The sequence below is a fragment of the Acomys russatus genome, chromosome 14 (assembly GCF_903995435.1).
Source record: "Acomys russatus chromosome 14, mAcoRus1.1, whole genome shotgun sequence".
Lineage (NCBI taxonomy): Eukaryota > Metazoa > Chordata > Mammalia > Rodentia > Muridae > Acomys > Acomys russatus.
The window spans coordinates 25,730,977-25,758,100 of record NC_067150.1 but is presented as its reverse complement, the minus strand read 5'-3'; the positions used below and the strand labels follow the sequence as shown (position 1 = coordinate 25,758,100).

The 27,124-nt window shown below is 40.1% G+C and overlaps 1 protein-coding gene across 2 annotated transcripts in view; it reads right to left on the bottom strand.

Moving 5' to 3' along the window:
- Window positions 1-25,362, bottom strand: part of Arhgap32 (Rho GTPase activating protein 32) — a 154,424-nt gene extending 129,062 nt beyond the window's left edge. Inside the window, exons 1-2 of one of the 2 annotated variants that reach the window (XM_051156130.1) lie at window positions 25,095-25,362; window positions 12,155-12,263 (exon numbers count right to left, since the gene is read on the bottom strand). In XM_051156130.1, coding sequence (XP_051012087.1) covers window positions 12,155-12,263; window positions 25,095-25,210 — 225 coding nt within the window. In that variant the 5' untranslated portion in view covers window positions 25,211-25,362. The remainder of the gene's footprint in view (window positions 1-12,154; window positions 12,264-25,094) is intronic. The other variant, XM_051156129.1, reaches the window with a different exon arrangement.
- Between the last annotated feature and the right edge of the window lie 1,762 nt (window positions 25,363-27,124).

The following is a 27,124-nucleotide window of genomic DNA, read 5'->3' as shown; positions in this document are numbered from 1 at the left end:
AACCACCTGTGGGGTGGGGATGGGGCTCAGTGGAGAGATGTTTGCTGAGGAAGCACAGCACCTGAGTTTAGAGCTCACATAAAAGGTCAGATGTGGCACATATCTGTAATCCTGGAGCTGGGAAGGCAGAGACAGGAGGACAACCTCTGAAACTTACCAACCAGCCAGTCTTGTCAGTCAGTGATGATGACAGACCTTGTCTCAAAAACTGAGGTGAAAAACCTGACATTGACGTCTGCTTCCACAAATATATGTAAGTAACTTCTGGGCCAGCCTGGACAAACAACATGAGGCACTACTATTCTGAGAAGAAAAAAAAAACCTAACATCATACAAATTATGCAAAAATAAAGAGTATGGCCAGAAGGGGAAAGGGAAAGAGGGTCACAAAAACAGAGGTAACTTAGCTGACAAAATTCTGTTAAGAGAAAAGAACCCATTACTCTTCTGAGAGTTTACGTACGGTTTTTTGTTTGTTTACTTTTGTTTTTTGGTTTGTTTGGGTTTTGTTTTGTGAGTATTTCTTAAGTTTCAGAGAAACTTTGAAAAGCTCCATCTTAAAAGTAAAATCTAGATTACCAAAAGCCTTAAATAGCAAAGTATTAGAAGTTTTCCATTTATGTCATGACAAACTATGACATATTTAAGCACTGGTCAACTGTTCAAAGGCCTACTCTTATGAAATTGTCCATTTTCAACCACTTCTGAACTATTAAGCTTCAATTTCTCATACATTTCCTAGCGCTCTCAGTAGTGAGGTAGTCATCATCAATGACTAACAGCACATAGCCAACGCCAGAGCCTGGTAACCATTCCCAACCTGGATTCTGGATGTTAATCAATGAAGCATTTATGACTATCCTCTAAGTCACAATACTCAAAGCATTCAGCTTTTAGAGAGTATGAGATAATAAACGTCATCAGCGGTCCTCTAAATTAAGGCTTATTCATCGATCAGAACTAAATAGTTACTCACCACACAGTAACAAAAGGAATAAAAGGTATTCATTTTTGGAACATTCACAAAAGATTTTTTTCTCTTATGCAAATTGAAAATGTTCTCGTTCCCCCCTCCCTCCCTCTCCTTCTCCCTCCCTTTCCTCCTCCCTCCCCCTCTCCTTTCCCCTTCTCTCCCTCCCTCCCTCCCTTCCTTCCTCTTTCTCTTGCTCTCTCTTTCTCTGATAGCCTTAAAGTACCAGTCTTAATGAAGATGAAAATTTATATTAATGTCTGTTCTACTTTGCTGTCTGTTGCTGTGATAAAACACAGGCCAAAGCCAACTTGGGAAAGAAAGGCTTTATTTCATTTTATAGGGTACAATTTATCACCTAAGGAAGTCAAGAAGAAACCTGGGTACAGGACCTGGAGGAATGTGGCTTACTGTCTTACATCCTCTGGTATGTTCAGCTATCTTTCTGATAGCCCAGGTATGCCTGCCTAGGAACAGCACCATCCACAGCGGGCTGGGTCCTCACATATCAATTAGCAAGTATGAAAATGCCCCAGAGACGTGCCCTAAGGCCATCGGATCAAGACAACTTATCAGTAGAAGTTTCCTCTCCCGGGTGGCTTCCCATAGACTCTAGTTTGTATCAAGTTGACAAAACTAACCAGCACAATGTTCAACAAGTAAGATAAAGAGGTAAATTCACTGTTTTGGGGGAGTGGGGAGTCATTTCCTTTGGATAAAGAATGGCAGTTTCATTTACTGAATAAGTATTTACTGACAACTTAACTCTGCCTGGCACAGAAGACAAAGCAGTAACTAACCATAATTAAACGCTCTACTCAAACAGCTCATACTGCAATGGGAAAGAAAATAATCACATAAAATTTCAGTATTTGTAAGTAATACAGAGAATTAGAACAGACTAAGAAACAGATGGGAATGCAGGGTTACTGTTTTGCTGAGATGGTAACATCTGAATAGAGACTTGCTAAAAATGAAGATGTGAGCTTTGCAATGATCTGGGGGAAAGCACTTTTTAAGCAAAGGAGGACACATAAGTACAGATACACACAGGCAAAATACACATATAATCTATAACTCATTTTTTACATTTCTAATACTGAACATAATATCACAAAATTCAAGTGTGATGGCACCAAAACGATGGAGGAACACAAGTGTGATGGTATAGATGGTTTTAGTCCAAGGCGTGAGCTAATATTCAGCATGCTTGAGAACTATATAAAAGTTAAAGTGAAATGAGCGATACAACTAAGTAGGAAAGGATTTTAAATTACCTGGCTCATAACAATACAAGGTTTTGAAAATGGATGATAAAATAAAGTCAGTGGGTTAACATAAACAATAAAGTTGTAAAAGGGAAGCCTCTTGCAAGGAGTCCCAAAGATGAAGTATGTAGCTCGTGATGTTCAAATGCTCTTCAGGGTAAGGGTGAGGGACATGGAAGCCAGGTGCACTGTAATGGCAGCGAAGGACTAGGCAGGAACAAACAAACAAACAAAAAAGCATGGAGCTAGAGATGCCAACATTTATAGTGGGAAGGAAGCATGGCTGAAAGGTGTAACATCTATGAATGGCTGAGTGTAAGCTTGTAGGAGTGTGTGCTTTGTGTTTTTAAATGAGGGGAAGAAGCTCACACACGCAGAGTTAACAATACAACACACTGTTTTCCTTAATTTTAAAAACTGATATCTTGTTTTCAGACATACAGCTGTTAACAGGGGTATTTATAGACCGACCATTTGTTTTCTTGTCAATAATTTTATTTGTTCCCACATTAACTGGCCTGCTTTTAGCCAAGTGCTGACCACATACTAATTTCAGTGACTGCAAAGTAAACTGAAGTGAAAAACTGTTCCTAACCAAAAGCATTAAAACAGCATGTTCATCAACATTCACACTGCTGTTTGGCATGTTCCAAACTATGCTATTAAATCACAGCAGCGCTTCAACTCCCAAGTGCACTGAATCATTATGTTTTTTAAATACTAATGCCTGCACACATACACAAGACACATTGTTTGCCTTGGGTATTTCTAAAACTGAGCATAAAATGAGTAACAGAATCCTAAAGTGATGGTACCAAAATGAATGAAAAAATATGAGTGTGACGGGAGGGTGGTTTTAGTCTAAAACTAACACCAGAAATAATAATAATAATAATAATAATAATAATAATAATAAGAATAATAATAAGAAGAAGAAGAAGAAGAAGAATAAGAAGAAGAAGAAGAAGAAGAAGAAGAAGAAGAAGAAGAAGAAGAAGAACAACAACAACAACAACATAAACACTTCCACACAAATACACACAGAAAAACAGACACACACACTTTAGCTATTTTGTTAGTATTTAATAGACCCTAATATTCAATTCTAAATAATCTCAATGTTAGTTACAGTAATTAATTTGTAGTAACTTAGAGAAGTTCTATTTCTTTCTTCGATTTCTTGTTTAGTTCACTTGTTTTGTTGTCTTGGTTTAAGAAGTGGGTTAGTGCAGCCGGCCGCAGTGACACACAGTCAGGGAGGCAGAGGCAGGGAGATGTCTGTGAGTTTGAGGCCAGCCTAGTCTACAGAGCAAGTCCAGGACAGCCAAGGCTACACAGAGAAACCTTGTCTCAAAAAACAAAAACAAAAAAAGAAGTTAGTGTCTTATTATGATCCCTAGACTGGCCCCCAAATCCTGGACTCAAGCAAACTTCCCAATTCAGTATCCCAACTTGCTGAGGCTACAAGTACTATGTCTAGATTAGATTTTTGATTTTGTAAGAAGAGTCACATGTATGTGTATGTGTTGTGCACGTGTGTGCAGGTGCACTTGCATGCATGCAGAGAGGCCAGATGATAAAATCAGCTGCCTTCCTCAGTTCTCCACCTCATCCTCTTTGAGACAAGATCTCTCACTGAGCCCAGAGCTCACCCATTTGGCTAATCAAACCAGTCTTTCTCTGCTTCCCAAGTGCTAGGTGTGAAGAAGAGAGGAAGTCCTGATGGTATTGTTGACATGAGTGTGGCCAGGACAAGGACACTGATGCCTCAGACTCAGGGATGGAAAGGACTTCCACCAGTCAGGGTATGAATGTGCAGGAGAGGCTGACCTTTAGCTAAAACAGCACAGCTAAAAGCTCCTCCTGCAGCTTCCTCTTCCAGGATGACTGCACCCTCGGGAGACTGCTCCCCTGCCTACACAACTACTACCAATATTAGAGAGCCCCTTCCAGCATTAGCTAACCCAGCTCCTCACTGGTCACCATGCTGTGACACACTGGTGAGCATCAGGTCTTAGGGCTCCAAGGAGCACACAGCTCGTGGAACCCCATACTTAAGTTCCTTGTGTCTCTTAAGGGCCTCCTTTCCTGTGTTCCCAGTCAGGTTCCCAGGACACAGCCAGATAGGCCTCAGCAACTGGATTATAAGCAAGCCTAATTGCACCTAGATTTTCATGTGGGTGCATGGATCCAACTCAGGTCCTCAGGATTGTGTGGTAAGGACTTTACCAGGAGAAGCATCTCCACAGCCTTGGGATTGGATTTTTCAAAATAATAATTTTTGTTAGTAATCTGTGAAGAGTAGCAAATCATATCAGAAGCAGAGCACTAATTTAGTTTTACTATAACGTAGATTTTTTAAATGCCTTTATATAAAATCCTTTAAATTTAACAGTTTATAGATTTCTGGATCTCTTTAAATATTGATGAAAAGCTAACTTTCTCATTGTACCACACAAATCAACATTTAAACCATCAATTTCTACATTAATTCAAAACTAATTATCTGGGATTGTTAGAGAAAAAAATTAAAGGCTTCTCTTAGTACATTTTTTCTCAAAGTGGCATTTCATTTGAATGGTTATGAGAAAATAATGCAAACTTCATTAGAGAAAAGTTAGTAAATACAGGCTCATAATTCATCCCTTTATTTTGTTTTTCTTTTGTCATAATTTTTTAGATTTATTTACTTTTAAGTGTATGAGTGATGCCAGCATGTATGGCATCCTATGCCCTCTGAGGTCCAAAAAGGGTGTAAAATCCCCTGGTAGTGGAGTTACAGATGGCTTTGAACCACTATGTAGGTGCTGGGAACTAAAACCAGGTTGTCCAGAAGAACAGTAAGTGCTCTTAACCACTACGCCATCTATACAGCTCCCATTTTGTTTTTTGAGACAGGGTCTTGTGTAACTCAGGCTGGCCTCTAACCTGCTACACCGCTGAAGATGACCTTAGACTCCTGATCCTCTTGCCTCTGCCTTCGGAATCCTGGGGTTACAGTGAGTCTCCACACCTGGTTTTATGTGGTCCTGGGGATCAAGCTTGATGCATGCTAGGCAAGCATGTTACCAAGTAAACTACACCCCCATCCAGGCTTCCTGTACACTTTTATAATTCAGGAATTTGAATTTATTGACTTGCTGTCCTTCCTCTGAGTGCCACCAGGTCTCCCCTCCAGGGGACATGGTCAAATGTGAGGCACCAGAGTATGTGAGAAAGTCGTATCACACTCTCTACTCAACTGTGGAGAATATTCTGACCATTGGCTAGATCTGGGAAGGGGTTTAAAGTTTACCTCCTGTATTGTCCTTGGCTGGTGCCTTAGTTTGAGCGGGACCCCTGGGCCCAAATCTGCCTATCATATTGTTCTACTTGTAGATTTCTAGGACCTCTGGATCCTTTTATTTTGCTGTTCTCCCATGCGTCTCTCATTTAGAGTCCCAATAGGATGCCTTCCCCTCTGTCCCAGTTTCCTGGTAAGTGAAGGCTTTCGTGGGACATGCCCCTTGGGCTAGTATGCAGATATAAGTGAGTATATACCATTTGATTCTTTCTGCTTCTGGGTTAACTCACTCATTATGATCATTTCTAGCTCAATCCATTTATCCACACAATTTCGGGAATTCCTGGTTTTTAATAGCTGAGTAGTATTCCATAGTGTATATGTACCACAGTTTCTTTATCCACTCTTCTACTGAGGGACACTTAGGCTGTTTCCATGTTCTGGCTATTATGAATAAGGCTGCTATGAACATGGTTGAGCAAATTTTCTTGTTGTGTGCTGGAGCATCTTCTGGGTATATTCCAAGGAGTGGAATAGCTGGGTCTTGAGGAAGCCCTATTCCCATTTTTCTGAGATAGCACCAGATAGATTTCCAAAGTGGCTGTACTAGTTTGCATTCCCCAGCATGAAGGAGTGTTTCCTCTCTCCCCACATCCTCGCCAGCATGTGGTGTCGCTTGAATTTTTGATCTTAGCCATTCTGATGGTGTTGTTAATTTTTGTTTTGTTTTGTAAATTTTTTACTTTTGTTTGTTTTGTAAGATGGAATCTCAGCGTTTGTTTTGATTTGCATTTCCCTGATGACTAAGAGGCTGAGCATTTCTTTAAGTGTTTCTCAGCCATTTGATACTCCTCTGTTGAGAATTCTCTGTTTAGTTCCAAGCCCCATTTCTCAATTGGGTTATTCGGTTTGGTTTGGTGGTGTTTGTTTAATTTCTTGAGTTCTTTATATATTTGGATATTAGACCTTTGTCAGATGTAGAGTTGGTGAAGATTTTTTCCCAGTCTGTAGGCTGTCGCTTTGTTCTCTTGACAGTGTCTCCTGCCTTACAGAAGCTTCTCAGCCTCATGAGGTCCCATTTATTAATGGTTGACATTAAGGCCTGGGCCGTTGGTGTTCTGTTCAGGAAGTTGTCTCCTGTGCCAATATGTTCCAGGCTCTTTCCCACTTTTTCTTCTAAGTGAGTTAGTGTCTCTGGTTTTATGTTGAGGTCTTTAATCCACTTGGATTTGAGTTTTGTGCAAGGTGACAAATATGGGTCCAGTTTCATTTTTTTACACATAGACCTCCAGTTAGACCAGCACCATTTGTTGAAGATGCTATCCTTTTTCCATTGAATGGATTTGGCTCCATATGATGTTTTTAATGAAAGAGTTACTATACCTGCCCTCAAGGAACTTAAACATGAGAAACTTAAGAATACAAGATGAGATTACAACAAGGAACTGACATATGTGATATAAAAATCAATTTCCACATCTGCTCAGATAAACTAATTGGCATTCTAAAGACAGAATTCAGTAATTTTGTGTGCATATTCAATGCAACACTTTAATACAAAGTGAATGGAGCACTATAAAAAAAAGTAGCCTTTCTATCAACAAATTCAATGTAGATTTATTGGAAGTTATAAAACTGTAAGGAAGAATTATGAAAGGCAATAACGGGCAAACAAATTATTAAATATCATTTCAATGGAATGCCAGTGGCTTCAGGAATTACTTAAATAACTAATAGTAATGATTTTTTTATTTTTATTTTTTTTATTTTTTACTATTGTAGACTTGGTAAAGATCAAATAGTCTTGAGTCAAAAAGATACAAATCATGTCTACTGGGCCAGGCATGGTGGCACACATCTTTAAAACCAGCACTCAGGAGGCAGAGGCAGGCGGATCACTGTGAGTTCAAGGCCAGCCTGGTCTACATAGGGAGTCCAGGACAGCCAAGGCCACACAGAGAAACCCTGTCTTGAAAAACAAAACAAAACAAAACAAATCATGATCACTGGGACAGAACAATTTGTATACACTTGCACGTAGTTTAGCAACACAGCTCTGTAAATGAAGGTGCTTTGGATCTCTGATGCAGTTAACACCTGATAGTGTTAACTATCTGAGATCTGAAATAAACTGAAAGGCAACCCTCTGGGTACACCTGTGAGATGTCTTCTTGACTCAGTAACTGAAGTGGAAGACCCACCCCAATTGTGGGTGGCACCTACCAATGGTGGTGTAGATACAAGGAGGTCCAAGAGACAAGCCTTTGTTCTTTGCATACTTGCCTTCATGCTCACTGGAAGTTCATCTAACCAGGTCAGGCGTTCATCTACTCACTCACTGCTGCCACCAAAGCCATTCTTCACTGACCTCTGAATTTCCACTTGAAGTAAAGACCAGTGACTCTCTTGGAATTTCCTACCTTCTGGGCCAAACTGTGACTCTACCTCTCCAATATGAAGACAGCACATTGTACTACCTAGACAGTATTATGTATAAGACCCTCAATAAACCCCTTTTATTATATATTTATTATGACCGTTGTGTTCCTCTGGAGAACTTACAGTAATATAACTCCTAAAGGATTCCTTAATTAAGTGTATCTTGATATAGTCAACCTGTATTTTTGTGAAAAGCATTATTATATCCTCTTTTAAAATGAATGTGATCCCTAACCTTCCTCAAAAGGACAGATACGTTCACAATTGGTTAGAGTCACCCACTGAGATCACTACTACAGTATAGGAATAATACAGCACACTATGAGAATTAAAGAACAATTTTATCTCCAGAAGGTTTTGGAAAAACCTTTCATCTAGCAAGTTTATCCAGCCTTTTGCTATTACAATATGGCATTGTCATCTACAAAATTCTTACTCAAGAACCATGCAATCAAATTACAAAATTTTTTTTGAGTCACATAAAAATGGGGACTGGTAAAATGGCTCAGCATGTAAAGGCACTTACTGCCCACCAATGAAAACCTAACAACTTTAACTTGATCCCTGCAACCCATAGAAAGGTAGAAGGAAGAAACCGACTTCCACATTTATATTCTGACTTCATACACGTTTGGCATGTGTGCTATACATGTGCACACACAATTACAGCAATAATAGTAAAATTTTTAAAAACTAAGAAGAGTGAATTTTAGCTATCATATAGGAAACAACAAAACAGTGACAACTATTTCTGACTCAAATTAGATAGCAAAATATTACATGGTGAACTAAAAACAAATCTGTGTTGCTAAGCTATGCATTCTGCATTCTCAACTCACAGGACAACAACTCTCTGAAAAGTCAAAAACAAAACACCCTGTGGGACAGATAGATGATCATCTTCTAGAATTTCTTCACAAAATTACAAGATTGTGACCTAAGTAGCTCATCTGTTAGCTGAACAAGGAAAACTGGTTATCAATGGAGTCAACTAAATTATGATTGACTGAAGAAATCCATCCAGAAAATACAAACTGGCTTAATTCTATTTAGGGAAAATAGTTGTGGGAAGAGTTGAAAGATTATCAAAAGTTTGTTTTTTAAAATTTAAAATTGTGTTCCTTCCCTCTCGATGAATGGATAGGTGTAACCAATGTGTCTCTGGTGCTACTGACTTTGGAGGAGGAGAACCTTGGCCCCTGGGAAGGATATGCTTGGGAAGGCTACAGGACAGAATGCTCACAAGTAACTTAGAAGGGCATTAATTCAGTACCACCCAAAGTAAAATTTACCAAGATATAGGCAACTGATTTTGGCAGAAATACGTGTGTAGTACAAAAAGGCTCGGTTGGACATATTTCAACCTCTATTACTGAACGCTAAAATGCTTTGGTAAGTTATTTTTGTGGCAGGCTTGATATTTCTAAAGGAACACAACCTAAAATTCAAGGCATAGCGTAGTTTATAAAGGCATCTGAAAGGTTGGTATCCCTAGAGCCACATGTGTTCACTAGCTATGGGTGTACTTCCCAAGCTACCAAACATTAAGACTGAAGATCTTCTTTCCCATGCAAGTATGTAATGAAAATAATTGTCAAACTCCAACTACAGGCTCAGGGCAGTGCTATTCAGGCCACAACGCACTTGCAAAGTGAGTTTCCATATTACAAATGCCACTCAACTGTGTAATGAGGTGCTTCCAACTAAGTTTCATTGAGTAGTTAATATGCAATACAATGAGATACTAAAAGGCAAATATATAAAATCTAGTAACTCTATAAACGGAAGTAACAAAATTTGATAAATTAGTATCAAATCTTGGAGTTCAAGATCTAGCTGGGTGGTAGAGTGCTTGCCTGGCATGCACAAAGCCCTAGGTTTTTAATCTACAGTTAAAAGACCATTATGTTTGTAACCTGATATCAATAGTTGCAAACCTTTCTGTATGAAGAGACCTTTTACAAACTGAATTTGTGAATTCTCATAAACCACTACTGATATATAAATGTTTATACTACATTTTAATGACAGAGAATATTAACATAGAACTACAATTGAAAATAGTGTTATAGCTCATAACAAAGAATTTTATTATTTTTACTAATATTTCCAAGTTACAGACTTTTTTTTTTTTTTTTTTTTTTTTTTTTTTTTAAAGTCTGGTCTCCTGGCTTACTGCAGCATCCCTTCACTGGTCTCCTGGTTTACTGCAGCATCCCTTCACTGGTCTCCTGGTTTACTGGAGCATCCCTTCACTGGTCTCCTGGAGCATCCCTTCACTGGTCTCCTGGCTTACTGCAGCATCTCTTCACTGGTCTCCTGGTTTACTGGAGCATCCCTTCACTGGTCTCCTGGCTTACTGGAGCATCCCTTCACTGGTCTCCTGGTTTACTGGAGCATCCCTTCACTGGTCTCCTGGCTTACTGCAGCATCCCTTCACTGGTCTCCTGGCTTACTGCAGCATCCCTGCACTGGTCTCCTGGTTTACTGCAGCATCCCTTCACTGGTCTCCTGGCTTACTGGAGCATCCCTTCACTGGTCTCCTGGTTTACTGGAGCATCCCTTCACTGGTCTCCTGGCTTACTGCAGCATCCCTTCACTGGTCTCCTGGCTTACTGCAGCATCCCTGCACTGGTCTCCTGGTTTACTGCAGCATCCCTTCACTGGTCTCCTGGCTTACTGGAGCATCCCTTCACTGGTCTTCTGGTTTACTGCAGCATCCCTTCACTGGTCTCCTGGCTTACTGGAGCATCCCTTCACTGGTCTCCTGGTTTACTGGAGCAACCCTTCACTGGTCTCCTGGCTTACTGCAGCATCCCTTCACTGGTCTCCTGGCTTACTGCAGCATCCCTTCACTGGTCTCCTGGCTTACTGGAGCATCCCTTCATTGGTCTCCTGGTTTACTGGAGCAACCCTTCACTGGTCTCCTGGCTTACTGGAGCATCCCTTCACTGGTCTTCTGGTTTACTGCAGCATCCCTTCACTGGTCTCCTGGCTTACTGGAGCAACCCTTCACTGGTCTCCTGGCTTACTGGAGCATCCCTTCACTGGTCTCCTGGCTTACTGGAGCATCCCTTCACTGGTCTCCTGGCTTACTAGAGCATCCCTTCACTGGTCTGCTGGCTTTCTGGAGCATCCCTTCACTAGTTTCATGGCTTACTGCAGCACCCCTTCACTGGTCTCCTGGTTTACTGGAGCATCCCTTCACTGGTCTCCTGGCTTACTACAGCATCTCTTCACTGGTCTCCTGGCTTACTGGAGCATCCCTTCACTGGTCTCCTGGTTTACTGGAGCATCCCTTCACTGGTCTCCTGGCTTACTGCAGCATCCCTTCACTGGTCTCCTGGCTTACTACAGCATCTCTTCACTGGTCTCCTGGCTTACTGGAGCATCCCTTCACTGGTCTCCTGGTTTACTGGAGCATCCCTTCACTGGTCTCCTGACTTACTGCAGCATCCCTTCACTGGTTTCCTGGATTACTGCAGCATCCCTTCACTGGTCTCCTGGTTTACTGGAGCATCCCTTCACTGGTCTCCTGGCTAACTGGAGCATCCCTCAGGAGCATCCCACACTCGTCTCTTGTATTACTGGAGTACTACCTCACTGGTCTCCTCTCTTCCTCTTTGGACTCTTACTACCTACTAGCAATCTGGACTTTCTTTAAAATGTCAAGCCAGATCCTGTCACTTCTCAGCCAAAAGTTCTTCAGTGGTTTCCAACCCCACTCAGAGCCCTTGTAACTGGCTCACAGGAAAACACATCATCTGCTCTCCACCCTCAAAACACTTCTTCTGACTTGTCTCATATTCTTCCACCAGGTCATTTAATGAGCCACACTATTTATGTTGTTTTCCAGCTTGCTTTTTAATTCTATGACATAGACTTTATTTAACTAGCTCTTCCGCTGCCTAAGGTGTTCCCACATAAACATAATACTTGCTCCTTCACATTCTTCAGTGTGTGCTCATATTTTACCTTCTCAGAGGCCACATGTGGCATTCTCAGCCAGGCAGCAATTGTTATTTCACACTGTATTCTACCTCTCTACCCAAAGTATCTTAAAACAGTACCGAAATTTTCTACTCAATAAACATACAAAGTAACAAATCACTGTGCTTTTTCCTGTGAGTAATGGTGCTTCAGTCATTTTCTCTTACATAGCTACTTATATACATATGTATACAACTGATTTACCATTGCGCTAAGTGTTTCCTCCCAATCAGGCCGCTCACGGGGGTGAACATTTCTGTGTAGCTCTGGAACAAAATCATCCTCTTCAGAATGTATTGAGGACTTCATCTTCCTAGAGAGAGAAACATGAGAAACTTCTGTAAGAATTCCCATCTCTATGAATACTATTTCAATGAACACAATCCAAAAGGCAAAAACTAAAAAAAAATCTGATTTTAACTTTAATTCAAAGAACTTGAGTGGCTAACAGTGCTTATTTCTACACTGGCTCCAGAGATTTGCCCTGATATATCAAACACCTGTTTCTTACTACAGAAAACAACTGTATTTATTATTACATCTATTTAACATAACATGAATCTTGAAGATGATCTGTTACAGAAATCATTTACTCTAAAACAGTACCAATAGAACTGTGCTAAGCATTAGCAAAACTTCATACTGGGAGGCTGGCTCCAGTGGTAAAGTGCTCACTGCACAAGCATGAGGAACTGATGCACAGATTCCTAGTAAGCAAATGAAAACCAAGCTGTGGCAGTACATGCCTCTACCCCGGCACTAGGGAGTCCCAAGCACTTGCTGGCCAGGCTAGCTGCATCAGTGAGCTTCAGGTTCACTTAAAAAAAAGTTCAAAAGAGGTGGGAGATAACTGAAGAAGATACAACTCTGGCCTCCGACCTCCACATGAATATGTACACATGTGTACACATACGAACATATATACATACAAGTAACTTCAGGATGAAGAAGAAATAATTAACTTTTAATTCCATTTTATGGAGCAGAGTACATTAAACTAGCACCATCAACAAGAGCCAACAAGGGCAATTGTGAATGCTACACAAAATACATCAAACACACACATCTGAAGGAATGTAGGATTTCCAAGTCTACAATCCAAACAATTACAGGGAAAAAAAAAAATACCCTAGCAACAATCCTGGGAGGGTTGATTGCATAAAAGTTTTAGACTATGTTTACCTAAACTGATAATACAATGTATACAGAGACAGAGACACAGGAGGTGGGCGAAGGCAGAGGAGCCCAGCAATGCTGAAGAGACCAAAGGACAAGATGGCACTGCTAAGTGTTCTAAGCTCACAACTGAGACTCTAGGAAAGCCATGTCTTAGAACTAAGCCCCAAAGAACAAAAAGGGAGCACTAAGGTTATAAGCAAGCACACAGGGTACAAATTGCTAGACAAAATACTCAGTTTAGAAAATTAGAAAGCAAAACAAAAACAGGATTCTTTGCAAATTTCCCATCTATGTTACATGATATGCAATAAACATTAGGAGGCAAAAAAAATAAATAAATAAAAGAAAAAATAAAAGAAAATGTCAAGGTAAAAAAAGGGGAGGGGCATGGTGATACACACCTGTAATCCCCGCAGTTGGGGGGCACAGGCAGGCAGAGTTTGAGGCCAGCCTGGTCTAGCTCCCAGACCCACACGGTAAAAAGATGGAACCTCCACAGATGTACTACAGCATGTATTCCCACACACTCTCTATGTACCTACACAATACAACAAATAAACAAATGTAATTAAATGAGTAAGAAATGGGTTTTGAAGGCAGGTAACCGAAGAAGGCTGCCAAGCTGAAGAAATATGAAAAGGATATTGCTGCCTACAGAGCTGAAGGGAAGCCTGATACAGCGAAAAAGGGGGTGGTCAAGGCTGAAAAGAGCAAGAAAAAGAAGGAGGTGGAAGACGATGAGGAGGATGAAGAAGACGAGGAAGAAGAGGAAGGTGATGAGGAAGATGATGATGATGATGATGCATAAGTTGGTTCTAACGCAGTTTTTTTTTTCTTGTCTATAAAGCATTTAACCCCCCTGTACACACCTCACTCCTTTTAAAGAAAAAAAATTGAAATGTAAGGCTGTGTTTTTAAACTGTACAGTGTCTTTTTTTATATAGTTAACACACTACCGAATGTGCCTTTGGCTAGCCCTGTCCTGGTGGTACTCTTTCAATGGCCACTGACCTTGCCTGGTACAGTCTGGGGGTTGTAAATTGGCATGGAAATTCAAAGCAGGTTCTTGGTGCACAACACAAATTAGTTATATATGGGGACTGTAGGTTTTGTTTTGCTTTGCTTTTTTTTTTTTCTTTTTTTCCTTTTTTTATTTTTCATCTTGTCTGTGATGCAGCTTATATGAAGATAATTGTTGTTTTGTTAACTGAATACCACTCTGTAATTGCAACAACAAAAAAAAATATTGCGGCTGTTTTGTTGACATTCTGAATGCTTCTAAGTAAATACAATTATTTTTATTAGTAAAAAAAAAAAAAAAAAAGAAGAAGAAAGAAAGAAAAAAAAGCAGATAATTGACTAAATCAAAACTTTCCTAGACTGCATCAGATAAAAAAGAACCCAGGGCAGGCAACTCTAAAGAAATGGGAACCATGGGCTTTTCCAAGATGAACTAGATCACAGGCAATTACTTGCCTGGGGCCAAGCAAGGGAAAAAGAGAGACACGAGCTGGTAAGAAGCATTTGGTTAACTTTTTATTAAGTTGCTTAAAATATTTAAGACTAGTATGTTGGATGAAATGAAAGGGAAAATAGATAAAAGTGAAGACTTCAGCAGGGAACTGGAGTACTGAGACACTAATGCTCACTCTAAGACTAAAGAAATGTATCTGCAAGTACAGACTCAGTAGATATGTGGGCTGGAGAGATGGGTCAGTAGGTAAAGGTGCTTGCTGCCATGCCTGACACCTGGGGATTTGACCCCCAAAGCCCTCATGATGGAAGGAAAGAATGAAAACACCTCAACACTGTTCTCTGACCTCCACACCACAGAAAGTATGTGTGTGGTGTGTGAGCAATAAGAACACAAATGTAAAACACGACATAATTTGAAAGTTTTTAAAAAGAAATTCACTAGGTGTGTGTAATTTACCAATGAACCTGACTTAAACAGTTAGCTAGAAAACAAGCATCACCCCTGACATACATAAAAAGGAAAAGAAAATATAACACACAAAAATGTCAACTAAGGCCAGGTGTGGTGGTGCACACCTTTAATCCCAGCACTCGGGAGGCAGAGGCAGACGCATCACTGTGAGTTCAAGGCCAGTCTGGTCTACAAAGTGAGTTCAGGACAGCCAAGGCTACACAGAGAAACCCTGCCTCGAAAAACCAAAAAAAAAAATAAATAAAAAAAAAATAAAAAAATCAACTAACAAAGTCTTACATGTTTCTAAACTGATGACTTAAAAAATAGTAAATGATGAAAAAGAGACCAGTATTTTAAAAACAATGTCTGAAAAATCTTTAGAACTAATAAAAGCCATCAAGCTACTAACTCAAGGAATTTCTACAAATCTCAAGCCAGAGTTTATTTTGAGATTTTATTTATTTGTAGTTTATGTGTTGGTGTTTTGTCTGTATGTGTGAGTGCATGCCACGTGCATGTTGTGCCTGTGATTTGCCTGTATGTGTGAGTGCACACCATGTGCATGTTGTGCCTGTGGTTTGCCTGTATGTGTGAGTGCACACCATGTGCATGTTGTGCCTGTGGTTTGCCTGTATGTGTGAGTGCACACCATGTGCATGCTGTGCCTGTGGTTTGCCTGTATGTGTGAGTGCACACCATGTGCATGTTGTGCCTGTGATTTGCCTGTATGTGTGAGTGCACACCATGTGCATGTTGTGCCTGTGATTTGCCTGTATGTGTGAGTGCACACCATGTGCATGCTGTGCCTGTGGTTTGCCTGTATGTGTGAGTGCACACCATGTGCATGTTGTGCCTGTGATTTGCCTGTATGTGTGAGTGCACACCATGTGCATGCTGTGCCTGTGGTTTGCCTGTATGTGTGAGTGCACACCATGTGCATGTTGTGCCTGTGATTTGCCTGTATGTGTGAGTGCACACCATGTGCATGCTGTGCCTGTGGTTTGCCTGTATGTGTGAGTGCACATCATGTGCATGCTGTGCCTGTGGAAGCCACAAAAGGCATCAGGTTCCCTTGGGTTGGAGTTACAGACTGTTGTTAGCCATCATATGAATGCTGGTACTTGAACCTGCATTCTCTGGAAGAGTAGCCAGTGCTGTTAACCACTAGGACATGTCTCCAGCCCTCAAGCAAAATACTGAAAAACAAACTAGGTGTATCATAGCCGAACTACTAAAAATAAAATCCTAAAAGAAACTCAACGTCAGTACAAACAACAAATTGACTTTAAAGAAGCAAAAATAACAAGGCAAAAAGAGAAAGCAAAAGCATGAATCATCCTTATAAAAAAGGGAAAAACAGTATAACCTAGAATTTTCTATCTTTCAAAAGTATTTATTTTTTAAAAGCAGGTAAAATAAGCCACTTTCAAAATAATGAATTTACCAAAATGGAAACAAGGGCACAGATTTGATAAATACAACAACATTGGAAAATATAAGATTGACAGAATGATGGGTGTAGAATGCACATCTGTAACCACAGAACTTGGAAGTTAAAGCCATCATGTGCCACAAGGTGACTTTCAGGCCAGCCAGGAGTACAAAGTGAGATACTCAAAAAGCCAGTAGTAGTAGCAATGCCGTGAGTGTGTGTGTGTGTGTGTGTGTGTGTGTGTGTGTGTGTGCGCGCGCGCGCGCACGCGCGCGCGCGTGCACATAAATAAGTATAAAAATATAGAAAATAGCTCTGGACATGTCTATGAGGCAGTTTCTAACTGGGTTAACTGAGTTTCAAAGATCCATCTTAAAAACAGGCCATATCATTCTATGGACTGAGGTCTCATGCTTGCTAAAAAGGAGACAGTGAGCTGAGCACAGCATTCACCGTTCTGCTTCCTGACTGGAGATGCAATGTGACAGCCACCTTAAGCTCCTGTTTCATGACTTCTCTGCCTCCAGGACTATGTACCCTAGAACTATGAGCCAAAATAAGCTCTTCCTTTCTTACCTTGCTTTTGCTAGGTACTTTTGGAAAGATCAGAGGTGTGTGGCCATCCTCAGCTACAAAGCAAGTTTGAGGCTAAACTGAATAAATTAGATTCAGAAAGGGGAATTAAGAATAAATCATAAGAGAAAAAATAAGTAAGAAATTGATTCTTCTTCAATATCTAGAAGCCTCAGAATGAGGAGAGATGAGAGGGCAGGTGAGGGGAACAGAGAACACACTGAATAACGAAGAGGAGCCAACCATAACTGAAATACAAATGCACAATATAAAAATTCTGAGAGCATTGTAAACAATTTTATATCAATGTAATTAAGAGTCTAATTTAAATGAAAATTTCAATTCCTCAAAGCATATAATCCATCAATATTAAAATAATCTTATAGCTGTAAAGATAGTCAAATCCATAAGAAAACTCATGTGGACTCCTTGGTGCTTTATTTTAAGCACTGAAGGAATAAATAATAACACTCTTACATACACATATTCTTCCAGATTATAAAAACAAACATCTCTCAGCTTATTCAATGAGCCAACCAGGTCTTAAAGCCAACACAATGACACAGAAGCTAACAAAGACATTACTGGGAAAGAAAAGGAAACAAACTCATAAAAAATAAAGTGTGTGTGTGTGTGTGTGTGTGTGTGTGTGTGTGTGTGTGTGTGTCTATAATGTAAACCGACTTAAAATCTAAAATCTATCCATAAAACTGACCACACTCTGATAAAGTGAGAAATAAATAAATACACACACACACACACTTAACAGTTAACATTTGGTGCCTTATTGGTTGGTTGGGTGGGTGGGTGGTTTGTTGTTGTTGTTGTTGGGTTTTTTGTTTTGTTTTGTTTTGTTGGGGTTTTTTTGAGACAAGGTTTCTCTATATAGTCATAGCTGTCCTAGAACTTGCTCTGTAGACCAGGCTGGCCTCTATTAAAGACCACAACTGCCTCTTATTTTATTTGCCTTTCTATAAGCTTCTCACCCTACATCAATATACCATTTCTTTGCAACTCAGCACTACAGGTTTCCATTACTGAAGAGTTATTCATAATATTCAGTTGCCCAAATCATCTACTTTTTTCTCTTTCCTAAATCATTCTTTGGCCAGGCTGTGGTGGCGCACACTTTAGTCCCAGCACTCAGGAGGCAGAGGCAGGTGGATCTTTGAGTTCAAGGCCAGCCTGGTCTACATAGTGAGTTCCAGGACACCAAGAACTACACAGAGAAACCTTATCTTGAAAAAACCAAATAATTCCATGGCTACATTACTTAGCCCAAATCAATTTACTTCAACATTGATTCACCCATTTAAAGGCATTTTATTATACTGAATGTACAAATTAGACTGAACTAACACCTTTACAGTATTATATAGTTTTATTCTGAGCAAAGTATATTCTTAATTATTTTCCTGACTTCTTTCATGTTCATCAGTAAAGTCTTGTAATATGCTGCTGTTTTTTTGTTGTTGTTGTTTTGTTTTTTGTTTTTTGTTTTGGTATTTTTAAATATGTCTTAAAGATCCTGATTAAGTTGATTTGAAGCATTTTTTAATTTATCACTTTGTTCTTAAATTATATCTTCTAAGGCCGGGTGGTGGTGGTGCACACCTTTAATCCCAGCACTCGGGAGGCAGAGGCAGACGGATCGCTGTGAGTCAGGACAGCCAAGGCTTCAGAGAGAAATCCTGTCTCAAAAAACAAAAACAACTGTGGAGAATGTCCTGTCCATTGGCTAGATCTGGGTAGAGATTTGAAGTTTACTGCACGTTGTTGTCCTTGGCTGGTGCCATAGTTTGAGCAGGACCCCTGGGCCCAAATCTGCCTATCATAATATTCTTCTTGTAGGCTTCTAGGACCCTCTGGATCCTTCTACTTTGCCATTCTCCCATGCTTCTCTCATCTAGAGGCCCAATAGGATGTTCTCTCCTCTGTCTCAGTTTCCTGGTAAGTGAAGACTTTCATGAGATAGTTGAGTGGAGAGTGGGGTGTGACTTTCACATGAACTCTGGTGCCCCATATTTGACCACATCCCCTGGATAGGGAGACCTGGTGGCACTCAGAGGAAGGACAGCAGGCTACCAAGAAGAGACTTGATACCCTATGAGCATATACAGGAGGAGGAAGTCCTCCTCAGTCACAGTCATAGAGGAGGGGAGTAGGGGGAAAATGGGAGGGAATGAGGAATGGGAGGATACAAGGGATGGGATAACAATTTAGATGTAATGTGAATAAATTAATAAAATATAAAAAAATAAAAAAAAAACAAAAACAAATATATATATTCTACTTACTGGTATTTGATAGTTTGATGTGCTATGATTAGATAGTTTACAAAGAGGAAAACTGGAACATGTTGCCACAGCAATCACTCTAGATACAGCAGACTAACCATCCTGGAAGACACGCTTTCTAGTCTGAAGACAGCAAGACAGCCATTCATAAGAAATCCATCCTGGTGAGCACCAGGCCCTTCACAGAAGTTTCCTACTAAAGGGATTAGGGGACTGGGGCAGGAGGGGAACTTTGGCATGGTGCTTGTATTCTCAGACTACATATATGTGAAGAAACAAATGCCTGTGGAAGTCTGAAAAAAATCAATAAGTTGAACAACGGAAATGAATTCTTCATCATGTGGGATGACTGAAATCATCAGGCCACACTGATGAATTTCAGGAAGACTGGATAAAGCAAAAGTCCTGGCTGGTAAACCAAAGTTTCATCTAAGGTAGGAATGAGACCGAAAGGACAGAAAAAGCAAGTTTCCTTCCTTTGCCAAGTAAAGAAAAGAGGAGAGAAGAACGCCAAGACAGAAAAAAACAAAACACTTAGGTAAAAGAAAATGTTTTACTTCACATAATTATAACCGAATGAAAAAACAGAAAAAGAAAACGAATGATTGTCAAAGAGAGCAGACAAGTAACAGAGCTTCCAAAGAGTCTAGAAAGGCTTGTCTGTTCTTCTTGAGCTTTTTTTTCTTTTGAAGCATTGTCTCTGTAGCCACAACTAGCCTGGGCCTTACTATATAGACATGCCCTCAAACTCACAGAGGTCCCCTTGAGTGCTGGGATGAAAGATGTGTTCTATTTTAAAAACAAAAGGTTGGCTGTATTACATTCCTGAGTAAAAGTTTAAGTATGTAAGAGTTTTAATTTAACGGGGCTGGAGAGATGGCTCAGAGGTTAAGAGCACTGTCTGCTCTTCCAGAGGTCCTGAGTTCAATTCCCAGCCACCACATGGTGGCTCACAACCATCTATAAATGCTCTCTTCTGGCATGCAGGGGTACATGTAGGCAGAGCACTGTATATGTAATAATAAATAAATAAATCTTTTTAAAAAAAAAGAGTTTTAATTTAACAAGTGTGAACATGTAATTAACTGAGAAACTTTGAGTTCACAGAAATGCAATGGTTAGCAAAAATCTTATTAGATTTTCTTTTTCTAAAGGTGTGTGTGTGTGTGTGTGTGTGTGTGTGTGTGTGTGTGTGTGTGTGTGTGTGTGTACATGAGCACATACATGCTGGGAATAAACCTAGGTTTCGGTATACCAGACACTCACGTGCTAGCCCAATTTTTTTAACTTTAAATAAACAACTTAATAAATCAAGAACTTTAACGTATTTACACAGTTTGTATGCTCTAAGGCCTTTTGAACGTCAAAACCCTTATGGAGACAAACATATGCCTTACTTATGAAAGGCTCACCTTGGGCACCAACCCAAGGGCTTAATTTTTGAAATACCAAGAAAGTCTTGCACTAGCATGCCTATAGGGTAGGGCAAAGTTTACTTCACAAATCATGACTGAAATACAGCAAAGCTCCAACATTACATACAGTTTTCTGAAATTAGGGATGCTTACATCCAACTCTCCAGCTTATTATTCTAACACTGATAAGAGTATGCTTAGAAAAAGTTATATTTAAGATTAAGTGAATATTCTGAGGCTCAAACTGAGCTCCAAAGCAACATCATAACTCTTTCTTGCAAGATATGCACATTTGGGCTTTTGTATGAGATATTAAAAGTGAGATGCCCATGAAAAGTTATATAGTATACAGTAGACAGAAGTGTAGTGCTGTAATTATAGCTAAAGGTTAAGCGTTAGTATTTTCTCTCCATTCTTCCCAGTTCATAAAAACTGACTGGTCAATCTCAAAGTCAAGAGCTTCAGACCAAAAAAAAAAAAAAAAAAAAAAAAAAGTCAATAATAGAAAGAACAAATTGTGAAGTATTTTCTAGCCATTAAAATAAATCATTCTTGATGTAAAAGAAAAGTAAGCCCACAGAATGAAACACCATTATCCAGTTCTACTGAACAGTACAGCAGCATTCCAAGCAAGGAAAAGATGGACAGAGCAGCCAGCAAGCTAGTCAAGCACAGGAAATACATGTTCCATAATGCTTAAAACCAATGAGTTCCAGGAACTCCCTCGGCCCGCCCATCAAGACGTGTCTACCAAATTGTTCTCTTCTGGAGTAAGAAGTTTCTCTTCTCACTTGAAATTAATGGTCTTGAATGCAGTTACAAGCAAAGGTGCTTGAGAGGCTCAAGCATCTATAGGTCAAAGGAATATACATTTTAAGAGGTCAATCAAATACTTTATCATCCCTGAATTGTTTCAAAGTTTATGTCCTACTTTCCAGGTACAAATACCTACCAGTCACGTGATATAAGAGAAGACTAAACTTAAAAAACAAAAGACACAAACTTTTTGAGACAGTAAGATGTAGATCAAGATGGCCTCTCCTCACAGTCCCCTTGCCTTGGCCTCTCAAACGGGATTGTGTCAGGCCTGTGCCTCCACACCCAGCTCACGATTCTGATACAAACACTTCTACCTCCAAATACCAACAATCTAGAAGCTATCCCTAAGTATCCTAGAAGTCACCTCTTGGGAAGGGAAGCTTAAAATAGAGGTTCAAGGCTCCACTAGTACCTGCACACCCCTGCACACCTACCTGTATATCTGCACATCACTGATACAGAGAAACACCTCAAAGAAATGTAAAAGCCACGGTGCCTCTGAGAAGTTACTGCTTAAGTAGAGAGCAGTAGACAGCACAGATATATCACCAATGTTTTCTACAATCAAAGTCTTTCAGTCACTGCACTTGGACTCAGATCTTCACTGTGTCACACGGGCTAAGTAGAGCTAAGTCAGAAACCCTCATCTGGAAAAACTTTTAAAAACTATTTTACCAACTTGCTATGCAGTTAATAGACCTACGGTATGTAACATGTTTAGCCAATATACTTCATGTAACAACTCCTAAATAAAGTTTCTCTTTCCTGACAGGATTCAACATTTATATTTTCCTTTTCTGGGGTGTAGTTCCCTTTCCATTTACAAAAAGATCCTTTTTTTTTTTTTTTTTTTTCTTAATGTACATTGGTATTTTGCCCGCATGTATGTCTGTGTGAGGGGGTCAGATCTTAGAGTTACAGACAGGTGTGAGCTGCCATGTGGGTGCTGGGAATTGAAGCCGGGTCCTTTGGAAGAGCAGGCAGTGCTCTTAACTGCCAAGCCATCTCTCCAGCCCCAGAAAGAGCCTTTTCACGGCTCTAAGGACCTCTGAATTAGTCTAAGAGCCTTGACTAAGCAGATACAGCACATGATATTAACTCCGCAGCACAGATGAGAAATCAGAGGAGCAGAGGTCTGAGTCAGTGGTCCTCTGACATGGCAGACTGGAGAGCAAGCAAATTCCATAGTGCTACTAGAAGAAGTTTGTTCCCTCCCAACAAATCCACAGACAATGGCTACTGCCACAGCTGACAAACATCCACTCCTTTTTCAGAGAACAGTGCCTTCCCTGCAGCAGACGCTGGCTGGAGCCACCAGGAACCCACATTCTGGACAGCATTAGCTTACCTATCTAGGGCACCACAAGTGACATGGTGCCGATCTTTTAAGAATAAATTTAAAACCTAATTCAGATGCTATTCATGGGAACTCTTTTGCCCTCATCTGCTGGGGAACAGACCAGAAGAAAGAGACAGAGATACACAACCATAGATGGTGGTTGTAACCAAGATAATGGTTTGGATTTAGGTGAGTTAGCACAGATTTTAAGGAAACAAATTAAAATGTTGGTGTACACATAATTACAAAACTTATTTTAAAACCAACTTTCATACAGCACAGACTCTATTACTCGGTTCTCCAGAGTTAGAGCTGTACATTTTATCCAACCCTTCACCTTCCACACCCACATGCATTTTTCTCCTTGGCGTTTCAGCAGGAACATGCTGTGGATGTTGTGAAAGCCTGTGCTGCCTTGTTTCCTCATGCCTTACTGATGAATAGAGTGAGAAACACTGTGTGAAATGGGGCCTTACCCACATCTCTTTCTGGAATTTGTAAGTAAAATCCCAAAGGCATATTTGGTTTGGAAGAATGTAGGGTGATACTCTGACAGGATATACAACTGTAAACAAGAGCAAACTCCCTATGGTTTCATGGTGTCCTAAAACAACAGCTACAAGTAGTTCAGTTTCTGAAAATGACTGTTCTGTCAGTACTCCCCCATGATAAGGCCTCAGCCTTCCAGGCTTGTTTTTAAATGTCAAAAGGAAAATCTTGGGGGTTGGGGATGGGCTCCCACTGCTTACGAATAAATCTAGGATTACAATATCTAACATACTATAAAATATCAACAAAGTCAGGCTCAAGTTGTTTCTCCCTTTGACAAATACCACAAAGTAACTAACACAATTTTAATCAGGTCAGTTTTAATATAACATATACTGGTAGAAAGATACATAGACCAAAATAAAAAACCAGTAGATATGTGTAACAGCAGCACACCTTGAGAGAGATGAGGCTTATGCAAATCCGGAAAGCTAAATGAAATTATAGGAGGGAGAAAAAAGAAAGAAAGAAGAATGACAGGCTAATAATCTCAACATTTTTTAAGTATACTTCTCGTTTGCGTTAACCCTTGAGTAACAAATTCAATGTGATCTATCAAGAGCTCCTAATATTCAATCACTTCTTTCCTTAACTAAGATTTTAAAATAAATTCTAAATAAAGAACTGTTTTAACTTGAGAGACAGAGAGAATGACTGCTTGTTTTGAGTATGAAACATGAAAGATTTCATCTGATGAAACGATACATTCACCTGCCTAGGGACTCAGGTAAAATTACAAAGATATCTAATGCCCATGTGGGTAGTAGTGTGTGTATGTAGCTCAAAGTCTCATTTCATTGCGATTTTTTTTTTCCTCTGTGTACTCTGGGTTGTCCTGGATCTCACTCTGTAGACCAGGCTGGCCTCAAGCCCACAGTGATCTACCTGCCTCTGACTCCAGCACTGGGATTAAAGATGTGAGCCGCCACCGCTCAGCATAAGAGATTTTTTTTAATGACTATAATGTATTGCGTCCCTAGCCCTGTAGGAAACAGAAAAGGTTTCCTAAGTTCTGTAACAATACAGCAGAATTAAACACTGTTGGTTTCCTCCTGCAGGGAAGACCTCTTTCTTCAACAGAAGCCACAGACTTCTCACCCGGGAGGCATCTTCTAACGCCTTCCAAGTATGGGGATGGACATGGAGTAAAAATGAGGATCAAAGTCACAAAATAACAGATTTGAATTTAATCAAAACGTTTTACACATCTGCATAAATGCAGACAGTTGTACACACACACATTTCAGAACACATTCCAAGGAAACAGTGAACTACCCATTAGATGCAAATTCAGATCAAATCTATTAAGATAAGAATCAGACACAGAGAAGAGTAGTAGTTCATTATGAGTCTCTACTTGAAATTCCTGAAATGCTACTATAAAACCTGTCTAACGCCTTCTCTTCCTGGTGTTAGAACAAGTAATTGAAAATACATTTTACAAGCTCAGGGCAGGTTGTGGAATGAAGAATACTACAGAGAACTGAAAAGCTGTCCTCTTCCACCCCAACCCAACCCATCGAGAAGTTTTACTGATGAAAAGACTGAAACAGGGAGGACAGAAGAGGAGGAAAACACAAGTAAACAAAGGCTTGAGAACTCCTTAGTTACCTGAAATTCTCTTCCCTTTCTTCCTCTTCTCCATCAGTCAGCTGCGTTATAACTCCAGAATCCAGCCAAAACACACTGTCATCCCCCAAAGAGCTACTCTCACTTTCTGTCTGCATCTGGTCTTGTGAGATCCTCAAGGCATGGGATAAGGAGCCCCAGTGTTCAGGTGGGTGAGTGCTACTGATGCTCACTCAGTAGTGTGATGCTGTTTTCATTGCAGTGGGGAGTACAGACAGGAAATCCCATGCGCACACTCACTGCCTATGACTGTGCACCTGTCATACCTTAGACCCTCCCACTGCCTCAGGCTCCATGACCTACATAATAAAAACCAGAGTCCAAACCAGGATGATCTTTCACTAATTATCCACTTTTAATAACTATTTTTCTTTGCGTTTCAAGGTAATAGGTATTTTCAAAAAGCAGGCTTCTGTTTATATCTCAGCCTTTAAAAAGACAAACAGAAAACTAGAAAGGATAACCACACACACCAGTGTCCTGTGCTCAGCACCATGCAAGGCACAGTTACACACCTCACAGTTAGGGAGGATCACCATTCATAGGGAAGATAACAATGTCTAGGGACCTGCCCAACTTCCTGCCTTCTAATGTGACAATCTTTCCTTCCTCTCAGAGGTAACCACCAGGTGTACCTTTACCCAAGTGCCCAGAGTGAGATAGAAAAAACGAGCCTGTCCAAGGCCCACCAAATAAACAGAAAAGGGTGTCAAAAGTCGAAAGGCATTGAGGATTATTATACAAACTGACAACACAATAACATGTTTACACTCCTACACTGGGGAGGTCCATGCTGACAGTAAAATGGCTTACTGGGAAGCCCAAGTGTAGGATCAGTAACATTGTAAACACAACTGCTTCTTAGAAACAGCCATGCTGTTACCAACTACAGATGTGCCTCTTACGCAGCAGCAGCAAACATGGAGCCCTGACTTTTACACTAGGTCCAAACAGATTTCAAAAAGAGAAAAGGAAAAACAAGACAATAACATCCACCTGCTTCAGAGTATGGAAAATGAACTTCTGGGTGACTTGGCTTATACATACTTTTTCCTCCCTGCAACTTCTGGAACAGTCACTGATTTAGTCCTGCAGCTCTGAAAACAGAGATAGTCTTCTGCTAGAAACTACAATTTGTTGGCAAACCTGAAAACTGGTTTAGAAAACCAATTGTTCCTGACAGTAGGGATTTGGAAATTTTCTGACACTTTACATAGAAATATCCTGAAAAATATTTGTGTCCACCGGAGACAAGTCCTAGTCAACCCACATCTCTGTAGTCACTTCAGAATGAGAAAACCACCATGGGAATTGCGCTAACAAATGTCTTATCATCCAACCAAGATTCTGAGGATGTGAATTAAATATCTTCCTCATTCTGTACATTAAAATAAATGCCCAAGAAACCAGAAATGTAAGTCTAAAAATTGAATCACAGAACCATGGGAAAGCACCTTCCAACCATCTTCCAGTAGAGAAGTCCTCATTATAATTGTATAGAGCTCTAACAATTTTTACGAAGCCGTAAAAAAAAAAAAAAAAATCACAAAACACAGATAAATCTTATTATATGAAAACACCTTGTACACAAATATGAAGACCTAAGATTAGATTCTCCAGAACCTATAAGGAAAGCCAACTGTGGAGGCTAAAGAGATGACTGAACAGTTGAGAGAGCACTGACTGCTCTTAAAGAGGACCCAGGTTCAATTCCATGCACTCACATAGTAGCTCACAGCTGCCTGATGCCCTCTTCTGGCCTCCTTAGGCACCAACATACATGTAAAATATTTTTTTAATTTCTTCACAAATTATAAAGCTGAGTATGACTGAGTATGTCTGTAACCCCCCAGCATTGTAAGCGGGAGATGAGTAAAACCTGACCTCTCAGTCTAGCCCAAATTCTCACTCCAGGTTCAGTGAGAAGACTCTCAAAACTAAGGTGGGAAGTGACAGAGCGGGACATCAGAATATCAAACTCAGGCCTCCACACATGCACATACAAATCACTG